Source organism: Chelonoidis abingdonii, chromosome 8, assembly GCF_003597395.2.
Source record: "Chelonoidis abingdonii isolate Lonesome George chromosome 8, CheloAbing_2.0, whole genome shotgun sequence".
Taxonomy (NCBI): domain Eukaryota; kingdom Metazoa; phylum Chordata; order Testudines; family Testudinidae; genus Chelonoidis; species Chelonoidis abingdonii.
The window spans coordinates 33133007-33159625 of NC_133776.1; the positions used below are offsets into that span (position 1 = coordinate 33133007).

The following is a 26619-nucleotide window of genomic DNA, read 5'->3' on the forward strand; positions in this document are numbered from 1 at the left end:
ACTCGAATCTTAAGGTTTCGCGTGCCAGTAATACATTTTAATGTTTTAGAGGTCTCTTTCTATAAGTCTATAATGTAAAATAAACTATGTTGCATGTAAATAAATACAGGTTCTAAAATGTCTAAGACGTCTTAGACATTTTAGAACCTGTATTTATTTACATGCAACATAGTTTATTTTACATTATAGACTTATAGAAAGAGACCTCTAAAAATTAAAAATGTATTACTGGCACGCGAAACCTTAAGATTCGAGTAAACCTTAAATTAGAGTGAATAAATGAAGACTCAGCACACCACTTCTGAAAGGTTTCCAACTCCTGATTTAATGTATGTTTGTTTGCTTCTGTACTGTGTATGTTGCAGTATTGAAATTAACTCAAATTACTTTTTTTTTCTTCTGTAGGTATTACCCTTATCATTATGCACCTTACCTATCAGACATTCGCAATATCAGTAAACTCAAAATCCAGTTTGAGTTAGGAAAACCTTTCATGCCATTTGAACAGCTTCTTGCAGTACTTCCAGCAGCTAGCAAAGATCTGCTACCTAAATGCTACCAGGTAGGCTTTATAATTTGATTTTTACCAGTTTTATCATATACTACAGACCCTCGCTAGAACGCGCGTCCATATAGCGCGAATTCGGTTATAGCACGGGACTGCGCATGGATCCCAAATTTAATTACCGTCATTGGAATCCATGGTAAGGTGGTCCCTGCTATAACGTGGTTCCTGCATTTATGCGGGACCACGCATGGATCCAGAACCCCATGTTCTAGAGGGGGGTTGGTATACCTATTATTTTTTAAATAAGAAACTTTCTTCTATCTTTCTGTTCCTGTTGTCAAACTGAGCTTGACATTTAGATTAGTAAATTTTATGCTTTAAAAATCATATAATTACAAATTATTCTAATACAATCTTTGGATGCACTATGTAATTTCTGAATGAGGCAATTAAACTATCAGTTCATTCCAGTTTAGCCTTTACTTTGAATTAACAGCATGCGTCACCTGTTTTGTCATCCTAGACTGAATCTTAAATTGTCTATGAAAATATAGCCAGACTGAATTCACCTGTTGTATTGCTTTCTGGTTTTCTAGCATTTGATGACTAGCGAAGATTCTCCAATCATAGAATACTATCCTCCAGACTTTAAAACAGACTTAAATGGAAAACAGCAAGAATGGGAAGCAGTAGTATTAATCCCATTTATTGATGAGGTGAGTGCTTTCAACTCATGGAAAAAAATGTGTAACCAAACCCAGACAAACTCTTGCATAAGTTACAGTTAAGATTGTAAATAAATAAGTTTAAATAGGCATATGACTATTAGGACATTGAAAAATGTAAACATATTGCCTGGAAATTCACAGATAACCTTAAAGTTTAAAATATAATGTTCTTAATTCAGAAGACTGGTAGTAACATTTCTACAAGCAACCTTCACTTTGGAAGGAGTGGTAATTTAAACTTGAAGAATTGGCTTTCTCTGATTTGTTGGCATTGTAAGCATATGGCTTGTTTTAGTTCAAAATATTTTTTTCCATAAAGACTCCTTATTTTTTCATAAATACACCAATGTACAAAAAAAGCAGCTTGGACAAAGTCTATATAGAAGAAGAATCACTTGATATGAACAAACAGTAATGGGCAGAAGACTTTAAAGGGAAATATTTAAATTTCAATTTGGTTCAAAGCTTTTGTCATTATTTTTAAAGCAAAGTTAAAAGAAATAAAATGATCAAGTTTTTTTTTTTTGTTTTGCGTACAAGGTAACGATTGACAGTATATCACTTTGTATGAAATTAAGATTGAGCCGGTCAAAGAATGAAAGAAGTTATCATAACAGGAATACCCAGAAAGGAAAATAATAAGTAGAGAAAGAAGCAGAGTGGAGTCATGAAGGCTCAGGTCCTGCACTGAGTACTGGGGGCTTTGCATGGTTGTCAGAGCACGATTAGGGGCTTTGATGAGTTTCTGAGATATGGGGAGCAGATGACTGTTCACATGGGAACTATTACATGAAAGACCTAGGGGAATATAATGATTATACATATGAGTATCTGCATCTATAGTAGTCATTACACGATTTCTGTGAGGTCCACAGCCTGTTACCTGGCATTATCCAACAGAGTCTGTTAGGGTTTTGTTATGTATGTTAAATTTAAACTGGAAGAGGATGAAGTGAATTTTACAGTATGGCAAATTTGTGTCCAATTTTCATGCCCCAGGCAGATTACAAGTTAATCATTTTATTTTGTTCTAGATGGGAGCAGGATAAAAAGCAGGAAGCACTTATCCACTAGTTATGTTGGCCAGCAAGGTGCAGATATTCATGTGCCTTGGAGATAAATTCTTGAAGTGAGAAGGCTGGGATGATTGACTTGAATAGCAGATGCAGTTTTTAAGTAGAGTGGGAAGCTTGAGTCAGGAAGATTATACTTAGAAATATTTTTGATTGCTCATCTCACTTTGACCATGAATTTTAAAATACTTAATTTAATAAAAAAATTAACCACCAGTAGAATTTTTAATTTAGAAACGATTGCTGCAAGCCATGGAATCTTGCAACAAGTGCCTATCAGAAGATGAGAAGCGAAGAAATACTCACAGTGAGTGCCTAATGTACTGGTATGACAAAGAGACAGAGTTCAAATACCTGTCACCGTGGCCAGAGAAGTTCCCTGCTATACAAAGATGCCACACCAGGTAATTCTGTAGTAATTATTCTATAGTGGATCAACCAAAAAAATATTTGAATAACCTGTTTTTAGAATTTTGATATTTTTTCCTAGCATTTTAGTCACAGCATCAAATGATACAGAAACAGTAAAAACAGACAATTAATTGTGCTGCCCACGATGAATGATGATAATCATAGTTGGTAAAAGCCAGAGCAGCCACATTTTGCAAAACAAATTAACCAGACACTAAACCACATGCCTTACACAATGGTCTGCAGGATTGGTGACTCTCAATGCACTAAGGGAAGCAGATTCCCAAGATGGGATGCTCCAAGAGCCTTGCTACCAGTCTTAGAAGGTCAGACCCAGGATATGACCTCAAGAGCATCCCAGAGAATCTCAACTGTGACGTGACAGTGAGGTATATGGTGAGGCCTGTGAGGAGAATGATATAAATACATGGGTGGAGGCAGTTCCTCAGCAGACCAGTTCTAAAGCACTAGAGCAGAGGTCAGCAACCTTTCAGAAGTGGTGTGCCGAGTCTTCATTTTTTCACTCTAATTTAAGGTTTCGCGTGCCGATAATACATTTTAACCTTTTTAGAAGGTCTCTTTCTATAAGTTTATATTATATAACGAAACTATTGTATGTAAAGTAAAAAAGGTTTTCAAAATGTTTAAGAAGCGTCATGTAAAATTAAATTAAAATGCTGATCTTACGCCACCAGCCTGCTCAGCTCGCTGCCAGCCTGGGGTTCTATTCACCTAGGCTGGCAGTGGGCTAAGCAGGGCCTGTGGCCGGGACCCCGAACCTGGGAGGGGAGTTCAGGGGTCAGGGCAGAGGGCTGAGGGAGGTTATTCACGACAGAAGGCTGGGGTGTTGGGGGGGGTTCAGGGATCAGAGCAGAGGGCTGGGGGAGGGTGGGGGGGTTCAAGGGTCAGGGCAGAGGGCTGGGGGTGTGGTGGGGTGCAGGGCAGAAGGCTGAGTGTGGGGGGGGTGTCAAGAGTCAGGGCAGAGGGCTGGGGGTTTGGGGGAGGTGCAAGGCAGAAGGCTGAGTGTGTGTGGAGGGTCAGAGCAGAGGGCTGGGGTGCTCGGCTCGTGGACATGTTCCCAGCACCCTACCATGAGCCGCTCATGGCAGGGGACTGGATGGAATATGCCCAATTCTACCTCTTTCCCTAGGGCCCTGTCTGTCCCCACCTCTTCTCTGTGTCCTCTCTGGAGCAGCAAGCATGCTGCAGCTCCACTTCCCCTCCCCGCCATCACAAGGGCGATCAGCTGATCAGCGCAGGGAAGGAGAGGAGATGGGAGAGGAAAGCAGCACGCTGGGGAGAGAAGCAGGGAGGAGGGAACTTGGCTACTGTCAGGACCAAGCTTCTGCCTCCTGCCCCCACAGGAGAGAGCGGTGGGTGGAGAGGCTGAGTGGGGCCGGGACCCTGGCAGGCGGCAGGTAGCAGCATACCATTAAAAATCGGCTCGCGCGCTGCAGGTTGCTGACCCCTATTCTAGGTGATCTTCAAGGATAGCCCTAAGAAAAATATTTTGCAATAGTCTAGCTTGGAGGTAGTGAAGGCAGGGCAGTATTATTGTAAGGTTCCAATTAGAGAGGAATGAAGATCCTTAGATGATGAAAGGTACCGTATGCCACCTTTACTATCTTAGAATTTTGCAATAACGATGACTCTAATAAGACTCTGAGTCTGTAAAATATTTGGTTAAAAAGCAAGTATTACACGCTCTGTAAAGTATGTATATACTGTTTACTCCTATTGCTCCTCTTTCTTCCTCTGACCAGCAAACATTACTTCAATTTTATCTGAACTGAGTCATGGCAAGCTGCCTTTCATCCATATCTCTATTTTAGTCATGCACTGAGAAAGAAATGAGCCAGTAACCTCTCTGGTTGATGAGCAGTCAACACAGCTGAGTATATCAATGACACAGAACTCAGTCTCACTCTCCTAGCACCTTTCACTGAAAAGGTGGGATAACAAGATTGGACTCCACAAGTGAGGGCCTATAGGGAGGCTTTTAGTTGCCCAACAATACTTTATGGGACCTCATTGTGTGCACACACACATTGAAGGACTAGTACAAGATCCTGCAGGCTTGTTGTCCATGCATCATGGTTAATTAAATTAAAAGCTATTAATAGATCTAATAAAATCAGCATGAATTCCATACCCTTGTCTATTGTTAGAAGTAGATAATGCATGGATAACCGTCTTTGTTCCAGTCATAGTCAAATACAATCCCAACTTGATAAGATTCAGAGAAATTGCTCGAATTAACTCATCATCACTTCTTGATAACCTTTTAGAAAAGTCAGAGATGATGGCAATTACTGAGGTTATTAATTTCTAAAAATGGTTTCTGGGACATGGGTCTAACCCACTGCTTGTTTAAGCATGACTGGCAAATGGCTCGGCAAAGAAGCTAATTTTTTAATATGATTATTAACATCTCTTTACTGGCTTTAATTATCCATGAAGGAAATGAGATCATGTTTAAAGAGAGTGTTTTTTAGGAAGAGTTTGAAAGCAGTTTTCTCCAGTATACATGTTGAGAGCTAACTTATCCTTGATATCATGATATTCTTTGTTGAAGCTGTTTTAGTAAATACGTTGTTTTTATTAATATTTTTATTTTCTAGGTATAAAACAATATCTTTGGATGCCTGGCATGTAGAAATAACCCACAATAAGATAACTAAAGTTAACAAGAGTGCATTGTATTTTTGTGGGTTTCCCACTCTAAAACACATTGCACATAAGGTAAATGATCACTATACTTTGGCATTTCACCCCAACTATTTCATGAATTATTAGGGAACGATTTGACATAGGTTTTGTGTGCTGTCTTTCTCTCATCTAGTTCTGTCTTAAAAAAAGTGGGGTACAAGTATTCCAGCAGAGCAGCCATGGTGAGAATATGCTGTTAGAAATCATATGTGACAAGGATTCAAAAGAGCAGGTAACTCTCTCTCTTTCTAATGACAATCTTAATTATGCACTATATTAGTTATATATGCCTAATGAGAAGTTAAGGTTAGGGTTTTTTCATCACCTTCTGTGTTGTGTTATCATAAGAAAAAATCAAAGGAGAAAAATACCTACAGTGAAACCTGCCCTAGGGACCACCTCTCATAGGCAACCCCGTGTGTTAAGTAACCAATTCAAATTGTTACCAAGATATTTGGTATAATTTTATTCAGTCCTTGTTAGGCAAGCAGTAATGCTTGGCTTACACATGGAGCTTTGCATAAATGTGTTGCACTCTAATTTTCGCAAAACAACCTATGAGGTAAATAAGTTTCCCTTGCATTTGTACAGAGGGAGAAACTGTGAGGCACATAGAGGCTGTTACATGCCCAAGGCCAGAGAACAAATCACTAGAGAAGCTGGAATTACAACTCCTGGGGTTCTTATGTCTCAGTCCCAGGCTCAGACCATTGCCTTCTCATTTCTACTAGTTCTTCAAGTAGTCTCATGACAGGTTTCTGTGTACATTTGGAGATGGTTACCTATATAAGCTCAAAGAAAAAAACTTTAATAAAAGGCACTGTAGTCAATAGTAAAAAAGATTAAATAAAGGGGGGGGAGGGAGGAAAAATTAGGGTGATTAAATGTCCTTGGCAGTGGGATTTTGTTCCAGTTTTAAAATATTGGAAGTTACTCTCTCCAGTGCTAACTGGAAGGGTATCTACAACGTTCATGAAAGTGAACCTCTTAGCCTAGGTCACAGACTTGGACTTATGGGGCTCGCACTGCTGCACTAAAAATAGCTGTGTAGGTGTAGTGGCTCAGGCTTTGAAGCTTGGGGAGGATGGAGGGCTTCCGTAAGTACACAATAAGTATCACAATCCAAAGTGAATGTGTTAAAAGCTCTTAAGGCTTTTCATTGTGGTTCACAAGATAAACTGCTACCACTTTCAAATTAGATTTTTTTATTATAGTCAATAATGCTTTCATGTTAATTTCATGTTTTATTGCAGTAATTTTATTTGTTTGATGGAATAACTGAAGTAGAGTAACTTTTGTTTTTCAGTCTGTAGAAAACGTAGCCAGTTTGGTGCTTGGAAAGTCTGTTTTTGTTAACTGGCCACACCTTGAAGAAGCCAGAGTTATTTCTGTGTCAGATGGAGAAACTAAGTAAGAACAATTGCATGGAAAGTTGTCTGCCTATGTTACTCATTTACTTTCCCAAATGTTCCAAAGGCTACACAGTAGTCAAACTGTTCTTTTAAAAACAGTGATTCAGAGCACACTTAGATTAAATTACTTATTTAAAGGGGCCAGAGCATCTCAGGACTGCAGCTAGGCAACTTAACATGGTTCTTGGGGCTCGGATAGTTCTATGGAGGCACAGATCTCCATTGTTTCCGTTAAGATCTGTGGGACAAACTCCATGCTTATTCTAATGGGAGAAACAGAAACCTGGACAGAATAATTTGAGGGAAACTGCCAGGGGAATCTCATGCAGATTTTTCACAAGTGTGGGGGAATCTGGCCTCTTGATGTGGAATGGAAACCATCCTATAAGTCTTCCAATACTTGAAAAAGAGCAAATATATTTTCTAACTAAAATAAGTGCATTAATAATTAGTGAAGTGCAGACCTATCTGTTGAAGTTAATTATACACTTATAATATCCTCAAGGTTTTATTTGGAAGAGCCACATGGAACACAGAAGCTTTACCTGGGAAACACTGTGCCACCAACTAAAGTGGCATATGTTGGAGAGAAAGAACAGAACATCTGGTTGAAAGAAGTTCAGGGGATTTCAGAACAGTAAGTAGTTAGAAAATTAAATTTTGTAGTTTTACTGTTTAAAACTCAGCTACTTTTTGTTGCTTCATTATGGATTTAATTAGAAGACTAGGGCTGTTGCATACATGATAATAAAAGATGGCAAGCTAATAAATGAGGGTATTGAAAGATAAGAACCCACATCATAAACTTCCTAACTAAGAGCAGTCAAGCTGGTGCTATGAAGCTTCCAGTCTGGCCTAAAGGGGAACCACATTCTGATTCAATCAGATAACACAAACATGGTTGCGTATGTGAACAACCAAGGGAGAATAAGAAGCCCAGCACTACATGCTGAAGCAATGCAAATCATGCAGTGGGCAGGACAGTCTCTCCTCTCTCTCAGGGCAGTTCACATAAAGGGGGATGTGAACCAGACGATGGACTTGCTTAGCAGGCACAAAGTGAACAACTCTGAGTGGTGCCTGAATCCAGCATGGCCAGAATTTCTGCATTTCTTGGATTTGCTTTGTTTTTCTGGCACCAGCTGCAAAACTTGGTCCAGATAGACAGGTTTACTTTCAATACTGTTTTAGAAGTAAGAAGCGTTCTGATAACTTTGCAGAACAGACCCAGTGATACCAGTGCTTCCCTTTCAATAGCCAGGCTGTTAGATGAAACCAGTTCAGGTCTGGATGAAGCACAGGACCTTGTGAGGAGAGGTTCTATCTCTTCGGAACCTGTAATGGTGAGCCCAGTTTCAGCTTTATTAGTTCAAAAAACTGGGTCTCCTCACCAACGTGGGGTCTTAGTGTTAATCATCAAATAATTTGGCCTGTCCTCAGCTGACATTTGCAAATCACATACACACAAAGAGACCAAAGTACTTCACCAGCAAAGTAGACACTAGATCCATGGGGACAGATGCCTTATCATGCATATGGTCACAAGGCCTCCTTTATGCATTTCCACCCTTCCCGCTACTAGGGAAGGCAGTGCAGAAAATAAATCAGGAACAGGCAACAGTAATGTTTGTAACTCCAAGGAGACTCAGTTTTTGGACCTGATAAAGCTGAAATTGGGCTCACCAATACAGGTTCTGAAGAGATGGGGCACTTCCTCACAAGGTCCTGTATTTTATCTCGACCTGAACTGGCTGCATCGAGCAGTCTGGCTATTGAAAGGGAAGTGCTGGTCTCACTGGGCTGTTCTCCAACATTATCAGAACGCTTCTTACTTCTAAAAGAGTATTGAAAGTATACTCCTTTATCTGGACCAAGTTTTGCAGCTGATGCCAGGAACACAAAGAAAATCTAAGAAATCCACGAATTCTGGCTATTTTGGATTTTCTCCAAGAAGGCTTTGACAAAGGTCTTCAGTCCAGCACCATTGTGCATCAGGTGTCTGCTCGTAGAAGCATGATGTATGCAGAAACTGTAGGTTCTCTGGCAGAGAACCTCTAAGTAGCCAGATTCCTTAGGGCAGTCCAGTTAGCAAAGCTGGCTATTAGACCTCATTTTCCCAAGTGGCCACTTATGTTGAGAGCCCTGACAAACCATCTCTTTGAACCACTGACATCAGTGTCAGCATTTTCTTTATCCATCAGAACTTACTTTCTGTTATCATCATGTCCACCAAACGAACGTTGGAGCTGTTGGTGGTCTCTGTGCAGGAACTTTACTCCATGTTTCTTGAATACAAGATGTTGCTCAGAACTCTGGAATCATTTCTCCCAAAAGTGAACTCTTCTTTCCATGCTTCTCAAGAGTGGTTCTCCCTTCGTTCTTTCCAGGGCCACGACATCCGATCAAGGAGAGGGTGGCACACCTTATGTGTTAGAAGGGCTTTGAAAATTTACCTCAAATGTTCAGAGTCCATAAGGAGATCAGGGGCTCTGTTTGTATCCTTCTATCCGAAATACCAAGATCTCAGAGATGCCATGTATTCTGTTGCTAGGTGGCTTAGATTATGCATTATGGAAGCATACTAGGCATCAGAGATTGTAGTTCCAGAAGGGGTCAGGGCACAGTCTATGCAATCCCTGGCAACCTTGTGAGCAGAAAGCTAATGCATCCACAGCAGAAATTTGTAAGGCAGCCACCTGGTCAAATGCTGCCTCCTTTATCAAGCACTAGAAGGGGGACTCCTGTCTTCTGCAGCAGCGTCCTTTGGCAGGAAGGTGCTGTAGGCGGTGGCCTGGAAATGATTTTGCCCTTTGAGTAAATATTATAGATGGGAAGAGAGATGTTTTTTCCTTTTTCTGACCTTTTCTAATGGCTCCATACATCTGCTTGCTGCTTCTCAGACGTCAAGAATTGTGGGAGATGCTAGGCTGCAAAACAGAAAATTTCTTACCAATAATTTCCTTTCCACTAGCAGTGTCTCCCACAATTCTACCCATCCTGGATGGCTCATCAATCAAGGGTCAGTTATTAAGTGGAATCATTACCATATGATAGTCTTCCTTGGTCTAATGCAGGTTTCAGAGTAGCAGCCGTGTTAGTCTGTATCCGCAAAAAGAACAGGAGTACTTGTGGCACCTTAGAGACTAACAAAATTTATTTGAGCGTAAGCTTTTGTGCCCATGAAAGCTTATGCTCAAATAAATTTGTTAGTCTCTAAGGTGCCACAAGTACTCCTGGTTCTTTTGGTCTAATTCAGTAGTTCTCAAATTGTGAATTGGGACCCCAAAGTGGGTCACAACCCCATTTTAATAGGGTCGCCAGGGCTGGCTTAGACTTTCTGGGGCCCAGGGCCAGAGCTGAAGCCCGAGCCCCACTGCTCAGATTACAGGCCCTCTGTCTGGGGTCGAAGCCCCTGGGCTTTGGCCTCGTCGCCTAGGGTGTGGGGCTCGGGCTTTGGCTTTCACCTCCCACCAGGCTTCGGCAGTGGTGCAAGTAAAATCCATGTCTTACTGATACAAGGGGGGCACCAGCTAAAGGGGGTACGTGACCTTCCATGTGACTCCCAAGCCCCAGATCCCCCATCCTCTCTCCGTCCCCTCCTCACATCCATCCCATGTTACCTGGGGCATGTGGGGGTTGGGCTCCATCCTTCTCCTCCGGCTGCACAGGGGGCAGGATTTGGGCGGGGAGGTGGTACAGCCACTGAAGGAGCTGCCAGCGTTCTGCTCCTTTCTGCGCTGCTGCCCCTCCCAGTGGGGAAAGGAGCAGAACCCCCAGCCTTCTCTGCCAGCAGAGTTGCTGCTATGTCTTTCCGGTATGCCGTACCAGCTATAAATAGCTTGCTGGTATGGCATACTGGAGTGTACTGGCCTACTTGCACTGCTGGGCTTCGGTTCCCTCTCCTGGGGTCATATAGTAATTTTTGTTGTCAGAGGGGGTCACTGTGCAATGAAGTTTTTGAGAACCCATGGCCTAATGTATGTAGTTATTTTTGTCATCTTTGGAATATTTGTTAATGATGCTAGCAAGTTTTGTAATTTGTGAATAACTCATCTGGAAGCAAGCAGGAGTTGAGGGGGTGTGGCAAGACCATGTGGCTTCAAAACTCTGATTCACTTCCCTGGGCTGCAAAGAGAGGAGAGTAGCCCAAATTTCAAGAATTGTGGGGGGACGTTGCTAGAAGAAAGGAAATTATTGGTAAGAAATTTTCTGATTTTAGCCCCATATTTTGGGCTAATAATTCTAGGTGTTCAGATAGTACAGTGAATGACTCACACAGGATCTAGAATAACGCTTTAGCCTTGGAGTTGTTAAACCTGTATATAGTTCTTACTTATAAAACAGGAAACAATTATTTAAATATTCATAATTTTAAGAATAATTTCTGTTTGGATTTAAATACATTGGTTAAGGCCACCATAAAAGTAATTTCCTTTTTGTGTTAGGAAGTTCCATGTATTTAAATCAAAATAAATGTTTTCCTTTTTCTTTTTTCAGCTACCAGAAGAGAAAAGGAATAATTATAAATGAAACCTCAGTAGTTGTATATGCCCAGTTACTCACTGGTCGTAGATATCAGCTAAATCCAAATGGTGAAGTTTATCTGGAGAAGCAGTGGTCAAAACAAGTTCTTCCTTTTGTTTACCAAACTATTGTCAAGGTAAATATTCCAAATACTCCTAATCTTCTATAAAATTTTCCTTTCCGTTAGGAAAGGATTGGAACTGTGGGTCGGGACCCCAAAGTGGCCAAGGGCTGGCATTCCCTTTGCTGGGGCCCAGGACTGAAGCCTGAGCCCCGTTGCCCAGGGCCAAAGACCCAAATGTTTTAGCCTTGAGTGTGTGTGTTGGGGGCACCTCAGGTAACATGCCCCTCGCCTGGGGCTGAAGCCCTTGGGATTTGACTTTGGTCTTTCCCCTTCCCCAAATCCACCAAGAGTGGTGGAGCTCAGGCTTCAGTCCCCACCTCCTGGAGTCATTTAGCAATTTTTATTGTCAGAAGGCGGTTGAGGTGCAATGAAGTTTGAGAACCCCTGGATTAGAATGCATACTTTAAAACAGACAAATAATAAGAGTTAATCAGCATCTTAATTTTATGGTAATAGTGCATCCTTTCTAGTCCAAAAAGCATATACTTTGTCAAAAGCGACATTAAATGGTATATTTTTTTTTCACTGAAATTCCCATTTCAAAAGTGTTGGGAGCTAGACTGAAGGCTCTTGTCACAGAAGTTGTGACCCTACTGCATATTTTATTTTGATTGCCACGAACTTTTGTGAGGACATTTTGAATAAGATACAGTAGTCATCTTGGACCAGATGTAGCCCAGTAGCTTTATATAATTTCATGGGCAGTATTTCTTTCAAAAACTGAGTTGATGTATATTTTAGGTACTGAGGTTAGCATGAAGGAAATAGTTTGTAGTTTACTTTATCGTGGTTGTTCGATATTTGGTAATATGTATTTAGCAGACCTGTTTAAAGAATGTATTGGGATTGACAGAGGTATTTTAACATCATAGATTTTATCTTCTTATTTCATGTAGGATATCAGTGCTTTTGACTCTCGTTTCTCCAACATCAAAACCTTGGATGATCTGTTTCCTCCTGGAAGTACAGTCTTTATGCTGGGGACTCCTTACTATGGCTGCACAGGAGAAGTTAGTCCAAACATTTATTCTTGCAAGATTTCTTTTCTTACGAGCCTATAAATATAAAGGGCCAGATTCTCTGGTGCTTTGTGACAGAATCTAGCTCTGGAGTCAGTCTAATCAACCCAGGCTGGATTACTTTGGTGGCTTAGTTGATACATTTGAGCTCCTGCCTCGCCCCTAAGGTAACAGGGAAAAGAGAGCATAACCAGAATGTCCCATCAACGTCATGATCATCAGCTATGGTTTTGTTCCTTTGGGGCTCTTTGCAGTCAGCCTGATGGCTGTTATAACTAAATTCAATAGGACTGGCCCTGTAAAGAAGCTGCACCAGGATCTGAGGAGGGCAAAGTTGAGCTTTAAGGTATTTTTGCCCATCCCTATGCTTGACCTATAGTCTATACAGATAAACTGCCCAGTCTGTCTATACAGAGTATAGACCCCAAAGTCTGGTGCCAAGTCTGTTTTTAAATTACCTCTTTCTAAATGAGGGAGGTAGTGTTTGTCTGCCATCTCTCTCATATATATGGCAGACAAACACATATATAAGTGAATTTGCACATGTAGTTTAGCTTCTCATAGAAAGTATAGGTCTAGAGTTTTTACCTCAGTTATTCCAGCAGAGAAGCGAATGAACTTTATTAACTTACTTTGCTTTCTATCAGGTGCAGGATTCATGTGATGTTATCACAGAAGGTAGAATTCGTGTAGTTTTCAATATCCCGTGTGAACCCCAGCTTGATTCCTTAATACAGAACCAGCACGTAAGTATTTTTGTAAATCCAGTAAATACTTAAATATTGTGTCAGATATTTTTGTCAGTTGCAAATTTCCTTCACAGATCCCAATTGTCTTTTGTGCCGCAGTCCATATCCTTCTGTAAAAGACTGAAGTACTAAAACACACTCATTCACGGAGACTATCTTAACACTAATATATTGTAATGTAAGGCTGAATACAAGGTCTGTTCAGAGCATTGAACGGCATTCTTACCGTGCAGTTCCATACCCATGTCCCATGGTTTGCATTCTCTCTGGGATGGTCTAGTTCTACTAGAATCTGGCTGCCAGTTGTGCTGCTCCTTTATGTGTACCAGCAGCTGGTGACCAGAAACAGTATTTCTGGGCAATGAGGAACGAGAATCACCATGTGCTTTTAACTTTTTTACTCAGATGATTGCATTGGCTTCACTTTCATTTCTGGTTGCCATTAACACCTTAAACTGCAATATTTAAAACATTGGTCTGGAAATCAACTGTTCAGGAGATCTAGTCATCATGACAGTTAAGGTCAGCTGGGCGACTGTGGCAGTTAGTCCCTGAATTTATGCAGTTCATGACAAGACAGCGGGGTTTTCTCAATTGATGGTCCTTTCCTTGGGAACTAGTTCCCATTAGTGATCTGTAAGAGCCTAAGCTGACAAGTTTCAGAGCAAGATGCGAGATGTTCTTGCTTGGTTTAGCTCATTGTTTTTCAAACACATTGAGCTCAGGGATTGGATTGTATTTTATTACTCAATATTTATAATAGCTCCCCAAAGTCCCAATCTAGATCACTGCCTCGTTCTGCAGCTAGACGCTCTAGCAACACAGTCCCTGCCCCAAATAACGTTGTAAATTCCGCTGGGCCTGGCAAGGGATGGGGAAAGGGGAAATGTTCATCATTTATCTTCTCCTTCTTGGATCCTCAGACCAATGGAAGGGTCTTCTGCAGAGTTCTGGAAGCTGGTTTCCTTTCCTCTCCTCCCAACCCTTAGTGCAGGAATAGCAGAGAAATATGTAGGGTTGGAAGGTAATTTTTAAAAGGAAATAATTAGGCTTTTAAAAATAATTATAGTACTTTATTGTCTCTATCCTGTCCTAGTATATAGTAATATATTTTTATTTTTAAAGAAATATTCTGTGAAGTACAATCCTGGATACGTTTTAGCCAGTCGTCTTGGAGTGAGTGGATATCTTGTCTCCAGGTTTACAGGAAGCATATTTATTGGAAGAGGATCCAGGAGAAGGTATGTCTGACTGTAATAAATTTCTTTGTAATCAAAACTCTCAATTATGCATGTAAAATTGTAGATTATATACTATGGTAGATTCCGTCTAATACCAGTTAATGGGAACATTTTCCCAGGAACCAATCTCATCCCATTAACATCAGTGTTGATAGGATTAGGATATTGTCACCAGCATGCTGCTTATTAGCAACTTTTTTTTAAAGAAAGGCCCCACCTGTAGGCAGGTTTGTGAGTCTATAGGCCGGGAAGTAAGTATTGAGATGTGCTGAGCACCCCCTGCAGATAGGTTTATGAAGCTGCATCCAGGAATGGAAGGGCTGGGGCATGCCATCCTCACTGCAGCACTGCAAACCTACCTGTGGCCAGTGCTGCTCATGTCCCAGCGCTTCCTTCTGGGGCTGCAGCCCAGCAAACCTGTCTGCACATGGGACTATATAGGAGGTAAGAGGCTGTGGGCTGGGCTGGGAGGCAGTGGGCTGGGCAGTAGTGGGGAGCGGAGTTGCAGCCCAGCAAACCTTATTGCACATGGGATCACACAAGGAGATAAAGGGCTGCAGGCTGGGAGGGGAGGCCATAGGCAATAGCAGGGAGGAACGCTGCATCCTGGGTGTTGGAACTGCATGATATCTCTCCCTGCACTCTCCAGGCTGTGCCCCTGTCAGGAGACTACACCCAGGGAAGGGAGTCCTGGAGCATGCTAAGACTTCCACTTATTAGCAACTGCTGGATAATAGCAACTTCTGGCTACCAACCAAGGGATTACTAATAAGTGGAAGCTACTGTAAACAGAATTTACTATATTGATTTTTTCTTATGTTTTCATCCTATTTGACATCTCAGTATTAATAAATTCTAATGGGATCTGTGATGTAAAATTGTATTGATAGTGTATTTGATATAAGCAGTGTTTTCAGAAAGATGCACTCTTCAGTTAACAGAAGCTTAGCTTGTTAATTTTCTGAATCGGAGCTTTGTTCTGGCTGTTTAATTGGTTTTTTTCTTTTCTTAAACTAAGAATCGCTTAGATTTATTAAGTGCCGAAGAATTGTTTAGTTGCAGTGATATTCTAATTGAGCATTAGTAGAATATTGCATCAGATTAAAATTGAAAAATTAAATTAAAAATCCCAGCTGAATCATATGTATTCCTGTACTTCATATATTTTTTTTGGTTCTTCTCTTGGAGACACCTTCAGTATGTTTAAATCTGCAACAGCACCTAGGAGCCTAGTAGGTTGAGACTCTGTAATTCTAGGGGTGGTTGTTCTGAGTTTATGCCACCCAATGCTGTCATGATGCCCTTCCTGCCTCAATCAGAAAATGAGGCCTAGTCTGGGACTGGTACATCTGAAATTGTATTATTAAAATTTTACGAAAAATCAATTAAAAAAAACCCCTCAACTGGGACATTAGTATAAAAGACTTTTCCGTCAAGTAAGTTTTGTGTGAGAATTTTTACTTAAATCCCTCATCTGTAAATATGTTGCATCCTTACAACCTTCCAAAGCAAGGAGACCCCGAGAAGACTATATTCAAAGCCTGTTAACAATTCTTGATTGGCTAGAAAGATTACTGTTGACCAACCGAAAATACTTGAGCTACTTCAGGCCAGGCAAAATGCCTCTAAAGTGTGTCCAGCCCTTGGTAGTGCTGAGGAGGACACCAGGGTGGAACTAGAACTCTCTTGGAGTCCCCTTTTGTAGTACAGAGCACTAACTCTATGCCACAAAGATGACAATCTTTGTTTGTTTGTAATTTGTGTATTTATTGAATAACAGTTAAAAATATGCAATTGTATACAACTTGTGAAAAAGATAGTAATCCAAAAGTCACATGATATGCTTTCCTAAAACTCAAAACACCTGTTTCCTGTTACATCCCACAGAGTTATTATAGCCAACATTTATACTGCACTTTTCACCAGTAATTCTCAAAGTACTTCAGTTTCATTAGTAGATAAAGATGTTATCAGAAACAACTTTTCTGAGGCTCAAGTCAGATGTCAGTAGTTTTTCCTTTACAAAACTTATTTTTTTGTTTTGCAGTCCACATGGAGACCACAAGGCAAATGTGGGCTTGAATCTGAAGTTTAATAAGAAGAATGAAGAGGTCCCTGGCTATACTAAGAAGGTTAGAAATGAATGGATGTATTCTTCTGCAGTAGAGCAACTTCTTGCTGAGTATTTAGAAAGGTAAGAGTTGAATAATCACTTCATATTTCTGAAATTATTGTTCTGAAATTGTAAATGGGTTTTATTCACTGTGCAAAAGTTTATTATTGGTGACTCTGGGACTGGAGGGTAGGGTAACGCAAATCCTGGTTTAACGGGAAATAAGTGCGTCAAATGAAGTATTTTGAGTTGTTTCTGACTTTGACTTAAAGTGAACTATAATTTAGCGTGAAATAGCAAAGGAACAAAGTCAGCAACATTATTAAGAATGTAATGGAAGATTCTTAAAGCTAAGATCAAAAAAATTTTAAAAAATGATATTTTCCTCATATCTTCAACGTACAATCTGTACCCGGTCATGGCTTTTTCTTTTCTGTGTAGACACACACTAGTTTCAAAATCAGATGGTGACAACTGTAATAAGACATTCTGAGTGTGGGAGGTGTCTAAATTATTTCATTTTGTTGCATAGAATATTGACATAAACACATACAGCTCCAGTGTGCTGGAATTTGAAAACACCTCATATTATAATAGTTACTCCGCATAGGAAATCCAGTTTTATTGTACTATCTATATTACCTTCTGGAACCACTTTGAAATCAGTTTATATCCCACTGTAGTCTCTCCTGATTGATGAGGAATTAAAAACTAAAATGAAGGAGGCTAGTGTGTGGAAGTGATCTTGTGGAGGAGACGAATTAAACTTTCATTTCTAGACCAGTGCTGTTGTCATTCAGCATGTAGTACACATGATATCTCATGGATTTATATTCATGGTGAAAGATCACTTAGTCATTGTCTAGCCTCTTAGTAACGGCTAGAGGCTGACTACAGTTATGTAAAAATGACTGCATAAATGGAAAAAAATAAACAGCCTAAAAAGCAAAAATGTTGAGCTATCAAGTGGGGCTTTGGTGACATCCCAATCCATCCAAGTTCCTCTCCAGTAACTTGTCATCATTAGAAACCCTCAGCAACAGTCTGTCTCTGTAACTTAAGCGAGGCCGGCTCCAGGCCACAGCGCGCCAAGCGCGTGCTTGGGGTGCCATGCCGCGGGGGGCTCTCTGCCAGTTGCTGGGAGGGTGGCAGGCAGCTCCGGTGGACCCACGGGACCATTGGACCCTCCACAGGAACGCCTACGGGAGGTCCACCGGCACTGCGGGACTGGCAAGCGGCAGAGCGCCCCCTGCGGCATGCTGCTGTGTTTGGGGCGGCAAAATTGCTAGAGCCAGCCCTGAACTTAAGCTTACTTTATGGAGAGGTGGATGGAGCATGTAGGATCTTCCAATTTCTTCTTTGTTCCCATGTCATAGAGATCCAGCCTTTTAACCAAAGAGGGCAGGACACAGGCCCTTCTGGAGCCCATCAGTACTGCTTCTGAGGTTGCATGATGGAGTTGGGCGGACTTAGAGAAAGGGAATGTCTCATTTTACTTCTAGTGTGTTCTAAGTCATAGCAAGAGATGATCTTGGAGAGAACTCTGATTTTCCATCTTTCGTCAGCATATTGCACTGCCTATTTGGCCAATAAAACTCTACATTTATGGAAAGCTACTGCACTCTGGATTCCAGATTATTTTGTGTCTATTAAGCACTTCTTTTTTACTGTGCTGTATGTGAAACTATATCCCTTTTATTATTAGGGTCCCTGAACTGTTTAGTTATATTGCCAAAAATAGTCAAGAAGATATATTCTATGAAGATGATATTTGGCCTGGGGAGGACGAGAATGGGTAAGCAATGTTTTTTTCATTTTGTTTAAATAGTATTCTACATGACAAGTTCCAGATATGGACCTCTGTACATTCAAAAACTACTGAAGTCTCAAAGCAAAGAAGGGTACAATTATTTCAGTATTTTTGGAATCATCTGGTCCAAATACTAGACTAGAAATTTTGCTGTTATAAAAATGTGCAGAAATTCTTCAAGTACTGAAATATCTGCAGGCAAGAAAACTGCCCACCCTGAAGATTGGTAGACAGGAAACTGGTGGCAAGACGGATTTGACAGTACTGAAAATGGCTGCCACCACATAGTGGTGGCCTTTTTAAATAATTGAAACCTATCTTTTTCTTCAAGACTAGACTTATTAAAGGATGATTTTGATAATTATCAGGATATTATATACATCGTTTCTAGAGCCAGCTATTTATTATACCTATACCTCATATTTGTATAGTTAAGTTTTTAATTTTTGCTTTTAAAATAATCTTCATGGGGTGTTTTTAATGATTTTTGTTTGAAAATCCAGATTTTTAGTCTGGAAGGTAGAATTTCAAGTGTCTGCATTTTAGTTTATACTTTTGAAGCACCATTCTGTCATGGTTAATTTTTTTGTCCCTATACTTAAACTCTCGGCGCACACAGCAGTGTTTGTTATGACTATATCCAGTTATAAGATGCGCCTACTACTGTAATATCTGGTGACATTATAAATCCAGAAACTGGGTATAGTCCACAATAATATATAAGCCCTCAACAATTATGATTAATATGGAATTTTTTTTTATATAGTGCTGAGAGAGTTCAAGAAATTGTTGCCTGGCTAAAGGCGCATCCTGTCAGTGCTTTATCTCGTTCATCGTGTGACTTACAAATTCTGGATGCAGCTATTGTAGAGAAAATTGAAGAAGAATTAGAGAAGTGCAAGGTACTGAATTTTTATAGATTTGACTAGTGGTGGACTAAAAAGCAGTTGTTTTTATTGTCCCAGTACTTTATTCAGATTACAGAAAATGGTTTTTCTGTGGCATGGCAAATACTCCAGAGTCTATTGGAAGAGCTGTAAGCTACTAAATTGCATTATAAATTGTCATAGCAACTCAGAAAAAGACATCAGCAGTCTCTCTACTCTTTAGGTCTTTTCTCTCTAGTTAGTTAAGCCAGATCTGCTCTGAGCTCCCCTAACTGTCAATGATCTTGGGAAAAGAATCTGTGTCCAAAGAAGTCCTGGACCCTCACAGTGTCTTCCAAACACAAACCCAATCTTCCATTCTGTTTTCCAAAGTTTCCCTTTGATCCGCAGATAACTAGGAGGCAGTCTCCTCCAACCTCACAGGCCTCTCTCATCAGATCCATTCAAGTAAAAGAGAAAATAAAACAAAAACAGGCAAGGAGGTATTAAGTGTTAAATGGGTTATTAAGTCCCATGATGTGTAGCAAATCCCCATGAGACAAGTGGTGGGTATTCTTCCAGATTGTGTAGAAGGCTCCAGAAGCAAAAGTGATATTAATTTTGGGTTTGTTTTGGGATTGGTTAAATCATTTAAGCCATGGTTTAGAAAGACTAACTTGACTTCTTAGATCCAGTTATTGAAAGTATTTTTTAAATACAGTGTTTCATCATGATTAAAAGTCTTGAGAACTGTCTCCTCTGTTAATACCAGAAGAATGCCTGCAGTACATTTTCATGGAGCACATATATATATATTTTCTTCAGAAGTCCTACTGTATTCTGATCCCTGTTCTGCTTACTTGCTCAACACAAAAAAAAATAAAAAAATCCTGTCTGTTTTCACTTCAGACTGATAGTGGGCATTTTTTATCTAAGACATTGCAAAACAATGGCATAATTTTTCAGACTTCTTAATAGTTTTTAAAATTCTTTTGTCCCTTTCCTTTAGCAAAGGAAGAGTAACAAGAAGGTGCGAGTGACGGTGAAACCCCATTTGCTGTATAGAGTAAGTCATTTGAGGGCTGTTAGTTTTTATAATAAAATTAAACGTATGTAAAATAAATATAACCTGGACAAACTTCATGAACTTTCAAAAATTATTATAGGGCACTTCACTTAGTTGGGACAGGATTAATTCAAGTGTCTCCTAGGAAATCAGTTACAGTGTGGAGTAACAATGACTGCTGCATAAATGGGACAGAAATTCAATTATCAACTCTCGTGTGGTTTGGTGGCATATGGCTTTTGCCTTCTTCTGTCTATTTGCTGATTCTACAACTTTCATTCCCTCCATAATTGTAATATATGTAGCAGGAATATTAAATGCTTCAGAAATGCTGCCCTTTGCCCATTTTGCTCTTTTCATGGCACCTGTATGCTCTAGGCTGCTATGCTGGGGATCTCACAGATGCTCCTGCTGGTGGCACAAGAGAAGCTGAACATTACTTCTGATTGTGCCTTCCCTCAACTCCATGGGCCCATTCAGTACCACTGAGTAGCACTGCAGCTTCCTAGTTAGCAATATTATTAATAAAAGGATGTTTTCTGAGAATTGTAACTCTCTACCTGGTTGTGAGAAGAGTTCAAATTGTTTTCTCAGTGTCGTGAAAACAATGTAATCATTTCAACTTCTTTAAGTTCTTTAAATCCATAATTCATTTGTTATTAAAATCAGAATAACTTATCTTTATATTTTACAAGAATTTATATAGTCTTTTGATTAATGTCAGCCTCTAGAACAACAGAATGGGGTTGTTCCAGACAGAGATGCAGAGTATCGACTGTTTGACCGTGTTGTCAACGTGAGGGAGAACTTTTCTGTTCCAGTTGGTCTTCGAGGTACCATTATAGGACTTAAAGGAGGTAATATTTTCCTCATAATAATGATCTTAGGTTAGCTATAAGGTTGGCGTGAAAACAAACTGCTGTAAGCTTTTATTCTTTTTCATTTAATTGTGAATAGTATTAATAAAGAGTCAGATTGGAGATGAGGCACAATTAAAAAATAGAAATTTTGTTTGTAATGTACCATGCGGTCATTCCACTTACTGTGTCATCTGTGGGTTCTGAGGCTCAGTGTAACAGCAAGTGCAGAAGTCTTTTCTGCACTATTGCTGCAAAATGTGGAGAGATGAGGGTGAGGATTGGAAGGTGGCCATTGGATTCAGGGCTGAAAGTCTCTGTCCCCACCCCCAAGAAGAGAGTTCATGGTTGTGGGGACCCTAGAGCTTATTGCAGTGGGAGGTAAGGAAGAAGCTACTCTAGGATTATATTCAGATATGATAGTATTTGGATTTAGGATCTGAATATTGTCATCTTCCCCCATTAGAGCAGGATCAGTTGTTTGGTAACTTTCATGTGACCAAAGGGTCAGTAATAGGGCTGTCAAGTGATGTAAAAAAATAGTCACGATTAATCATGTGATTAATCGCACTGTATATTAGAATACCATTTATTTAAATATTTTTGGATGTTTTTTCTACATTTTCAAATTACAAAACGGAAGACAAAGTGTACAGTGATCATTTTATATTGATTTTTGATTACAAGTATTTGCACTATATAAAAACAAGAAACAGTATTTTTCAGTGCACTTAATACAAGTCCTGTAGTGCAATTGCTTTGTCATGAAAGTTAAACTTAAAAATGTAGAATTATGTTAAAAAAAACTTCATTCAAAAATAAAACAATGTACAATTTTAGAGCCTACAAGTCCACTCAGTCCTACTTATTGTTCAGCCAATCACTCAAACAAGTTTGTTTACATTTGCAGAAGATAATTCTACCCGCTTCTTGTTCACAGTGTCACCTGAAAGTGAGAACAGGCATTTTCATTGCACAGTTGTAGCTGGCGTTGCAAGATGTTTACATGCCAGATGCACTAAAGATCCATATGTCTCTTCATGTTTCAACCACCATTCCAGGGGACATGTGTCCATGGTGACGAAGGGTTCTGCTCAATAACTGTCCGAAGCAGTGTGGACTGACGCATGTTCATTTTCATTATCTGAGTCAGATGCCAAGAGCAGAAGGTTGATTTTCTTCTTTGGTGGTTTGAGTTCTGTAGCTTCCTCATCACAGTGTTTCTCTTCTAAAACTTCTGAATGCATGCTCCACACCTCATCCCTCTCACATTTTGGAAGGCACTTCGGATGCTTAAACTGTGGGTTGAGTGCTGTAGCTATGTTTAGAAATCTCACATTGGTACCTTCTTTGCATTATGTGAAATCTGCAGTGAAAGTGTTCTTAAAATGAACAACATATGCTGGGTCATCATCCAAGACTGCTATAACATGAAATATATGGCAGAATGAGGGTAAAACAGAGATGGGGACATATAATTCTCCTCCAAGGAGTTCAGTCACAAATGTAATTAAAGCATTATTTTTCTTAACGAGCGGCATCAGCATGGAAGCATGTCCTCTGGAATGGTGGCCAAAGCATGAATGGGCCTATGAATGTTTAGCATATCTGGCACGTAAATACCTTGCAATGCCGGCTACAAAAGTGCCATGCAAATGACTCTCTTCACTTTCTGGTGACAGTGTAAATAAGAAGTGGGCAGCATTATCTCCTGTAAATGTAAACAAACTTGTTTATCTTAGTGACTGGCTGAATAAGAAGTAGGACTGAGTGGACTTGTAGACTCTGAAGTTTTACATTGTTTTGTTTTTGAATGGAGATTTTTGTATGAAATTAATTGAAACACAATTTTTTAATCATTTTTCTAGTGCAAAGATTTGTAATAAAAATAATATACACTTTGATTTCAATTACAACACAGAATACTATATGAAAATGTAGAAAAACATCCAAAATATTTAATACATTTCAATTGTTATTCTATTGTTTAACAGCGTGTTTAAAACTGCAATTAATCACGATTAATTTTTTAAATCATGATTAATTTTTTTGAATCATGTGAGTAAACTGCAGTTAATCGACAGCCCTAGTCAGTAATATTGTTTGGTTTAGATGTCATATGCTGTCATTTGAGCATGATGTTGGAATGCTCTCAAGAAAACGAGAGAGATATGCATTTGCTTTTTGTTTTTTCATGTGTGTTTTGTAATCTAAAATAAGTACACAACTCTTCTGGTTTCTCAAGAATCCAGTCTAACTGGGTGAATGAGAGGGAGGGATTAGAGAAAGTGTAACAGATTTGTCCAGTGTTTCCCACATGTATATTAGCCCTGGTTGTAACAACTGAGGACGAAAACTGACAGAATTTGCTTATACTCCAGTTTCTGACAAGGTGATAGAAAACTTAACTTAAAAAAATAATTTGAATTTCTAGAGAGGAGACTTTCTAGCAGTCTGAGAGAGTTCAGTTAAAAATCTCCAGTTAAGCAGCACATGCAACTTGAAGCTCCTAGTAACATATCTAGGAGCTTGTTTACACAAGTTATTCCAGAATAAGGTAAAATGTGAATTTGAAGCAGAATAGCTATGTTGAAATAGCTCCATATCTGGACACTCTTAATTCTGGAATAAGTGTGTTTGCACAGAGTTAATTCTGGCCTAACTCCATGTGTAGACAAGCCCTAAGCTGAATGCTTAAAATGTAGTTTCATTTATCAGTTACTTCATGTGTTAAGTAGCTCTACTCTTGAATGTAGAACTACTTAGTCTTTGGCCTTAATAAAGGACAGGCAGTAAAGCCAATAAGAAGGAACACATATCAGAAAAGAGGCGAAGGCATAAAGGAGAAGAGACAAAATTGGAGAGACAGACAGTAAAACAGAGGGGCACAATAGTGGTGGTCTGAATGTTTTTATCATACATAAGGTTCTACTAAATATTTACTCCTGTGGGCATTCTGCACCCAAAAAAAAAAAATCTGCAAATTTTATTTGTAAAATAAATGTGGAATCTGCAGCATGGCATTGGGGAGCACAGGCCACTGGCTGCACAGAGGTGGGAGATCACTGTGCAGCTCCCACACCGGGATGCAGATTCGACGGTGAGGCTGCACCCAACCCTGACACAGCACAAGGATTAAGCCTTCCCCAGAAACACCCCAGGGCCCTGCCTCTCTGTGCCAGGTGTGGGCAGGTAGGCTCAGCAAGGCAGGATCAAAGTGTGGAGGGGCTTAGTGTGAGGGGGTCCAGTTGAGAGGATTCTGTGTGGGGCAATCTGGGTGTGGGCAGCTCAGTTAAAGATCCGGGTGCAGGGGGGATCTGGATGCACGAGCTTGTTGGGGAGGTTCTGAGTGCAACAATAATGAGACTCTGCTGGGGGGTCCAGGTGAAGGTAGTTGGGACTGGATGGACGGAGTCTGGGTGTGGAGAGGATAGGGCTCAGCAGAGGAGCTCAGTGCAGGGGTCCAGATGCTGGGGGAGTTGGGATCAGTGGGGTAGGGATCCAGGTGCAGCTGGTTGGGGCTCAGTAGGGTGAGGATCCGGGTGTGGGTGGCTTGTTGGGGTGGTCCAGGGGCAGGGGACATGGGGCTCATTGCGTGGATGGAGAGGAAGTTCTGAGTGGCAGGGGGTGAAGCTCGGCAGGAAGGTCTGGGTATGAGGGGATCTGGATGCACGGGTTGGGTAGATGGGGGAGAAGCTCCCTATCCAGTGATCCCTCCCTGTGCATCTAAGGAGAGATGGGTGCAGGAAGTGATGGGGTGGAGTTTTCAGAGCTTCGTACAACCAGAGAATAAATCTGGGGGTGGGTCTGCCGTGGCCCCAGGTGCCATGCAGGGGAAGAGAAAGTCCTGTCCTCCCCAGCCCAGCTGGGACCAGCAGCTGAGCCTGGTGCAGGGGAGGAGCCACCCGCCAGATCTTCCCCAGTCCCACCCCCTGCTCACAGTGATATACCTCTCTGCCAGTTGCCTTGGGCACTTGAAACATACTGCTGGGGAGGATCGCAAAACTGCTCTTGTGGCTTCCCTTTGCTTCTCCATCAGAAAGTCATATTTTTGCAGGGAAGCAAAGAAATCTGCGGGTGACATAAATTCTACGCACGTACAGTGGTGCAGAATTCCACCGGGAGTAAATATTACTCACCTTAAAGTAGAGCATACATTCTCAACCTGTGGTTTTGATCTAGGCTTCTCTTCAGTGACCTACTGGTATCACTTGCAACCATTCTTCCTCAGATATCAGAATCCCTATAAACCAGTGAAAGCAGCAAAGAGTTCTGTGGCACCTTATAGACTAACAAACGTTTCTTAGTCTATAAGATGCCACAGAACTCTTTGCCTCTTTTACAGATCCAGACTAACATGGCTACCCCTCTGATATAAACCAGTGGTTTTCAACCTTTTTTCATTTGCAGGCCCTTAAAAAAATTTGCATGGAGGTGTGGACCCCTTAGGAAATATAAAACAGTCTGTGGACCACCGGGTTAAAAACCACTGCTATATATCTTTGGCATCTCTTTTGAGGAATCTGGATGAAAGGACTCACCTACGCAGGCAGTCACTACATGAAAACGTTTGAGAAACAGTGGGGTAGATATTCCTCTAGTCTGGCATTTTAATAGTCACTTTAATGAAAGTTGTGTCTAAGAGAATTTCAGATAGGCCAAACCTTAAAATATGCCCTTTTTCATTTGCAATGACTTTATATTAATATAAATTATAAAACAGTATATTTATCCATCACTGTACAAGTGATATCCTCTGCTGAGAGCCAGTTTCATAACTGTTTATCTCTGGTTTCCTGGATGTATGGATTCACCCACTGTCTCTCTTTCCAGATGGTTTTATATCGATAAAGCTTCTGTGCTGTTGACCATACCATCATTGTACAGAGAACAAACTACATATTCTGTGTTTAAAAAAAATTCCAACAAAAATAAAATCAAGTAGGCCTGATATATAGGGTTAGCTATTAAGAGGAAAGAATGTTTCCTCTTTTGATCATTAAATACCCAAAGGAAAGTACAGTTGTGTGTTGGGAAAATATCAGGCTATTAGGGACTGCTATCAAAATTACAACTCTAGATTACTGCTACTTATAGCTGCTTATAGTAGATTTACAGTTTATGCATATCCTAGAGGACAATTACAAATGACCTTTTTTGAGGTGTTTCCAAATAACTACATGAAGCTTTATATATGGGGCATAGAAATATTTAAGATATCACTTTAATAATAATTTAGTTTTATGTCTTCATTACCACTATGTGCAATTAATGGTAGATAGGCAAGTAGGCTACTTACTATGGATGTCATTATTTTCTACAGCAAGCAGAGAAATGGATGTACTCTTTGAAGTGTTGTTTGATGAAGAATTCCCTGGAGGCCTAACAATAAGGTCTGTGTTTGCTTAT

At 40.3% G+C, this 26619-nt stretch overlaps 1 protein-coding gene across 3 annotated transcripts in view; it reads left to right on the top strand.

Moving 5' to 3' along the window:
* The window catches only part of XRN1 (5'-3' exoribonuclease 1), an 85275-nt gene that overhangs the window by 40172 nt on the left and 18484 nt on the right, over positions 1-26619 (top strand). For 2 of the 3 annotated variants that reach the window (XM_032765670.2, XM_032765671.2), the window contains exons 14-30: positions 406-562; positions 1105-1224; positions 2544-2713; positions 5342-5462; positions 5563-5661; positions 6736-6839; positions 7347-7478; positions 11339-11501; positions 12386-12499; positions 13156-13254; positions 14383-14498; positions 16546-16692; positions 18317-18406; positions 19188-19323; positions 20297-20353; positions 21078-21210; positions 26534-26603. In XM_032765670.2, the coding sequence (XP_032621561.1) occupies positions 406-562; positions 1105-1224; positions 2544-2713; positions 5342-5462; positions 5563-5661; positions 6736-6839; positions 7347-7478; positions 11339-11501; positions 12386-12499; positions 13156-13254; positions 14383-14498; positions 16546-16692; positions 18317-18406; positions 19188-19323; positions 20297-20353; positions 21078-21210; positions 26534-26603 (2028 nt within the window). Of the gene's footprint in view, positions 1-405; positions 563-1104; positions 1225-2543; positions 2714-5341; positions 5463-5562; positions 5662-6735; positions 6840-7346; positions 7479-11338; positions 11502-12385; positions 12500-13155; positions 13255-14382; positions 14499-16545; positions 16693-18316; positions 18407-19187; positions 19324-20296; positions 20354-21077; positions 21211-26533; positions 26604-26619 lie in introns of those variants that run through there. The other variant, XR_012656373.1, reaches the window with a different exon arrangement.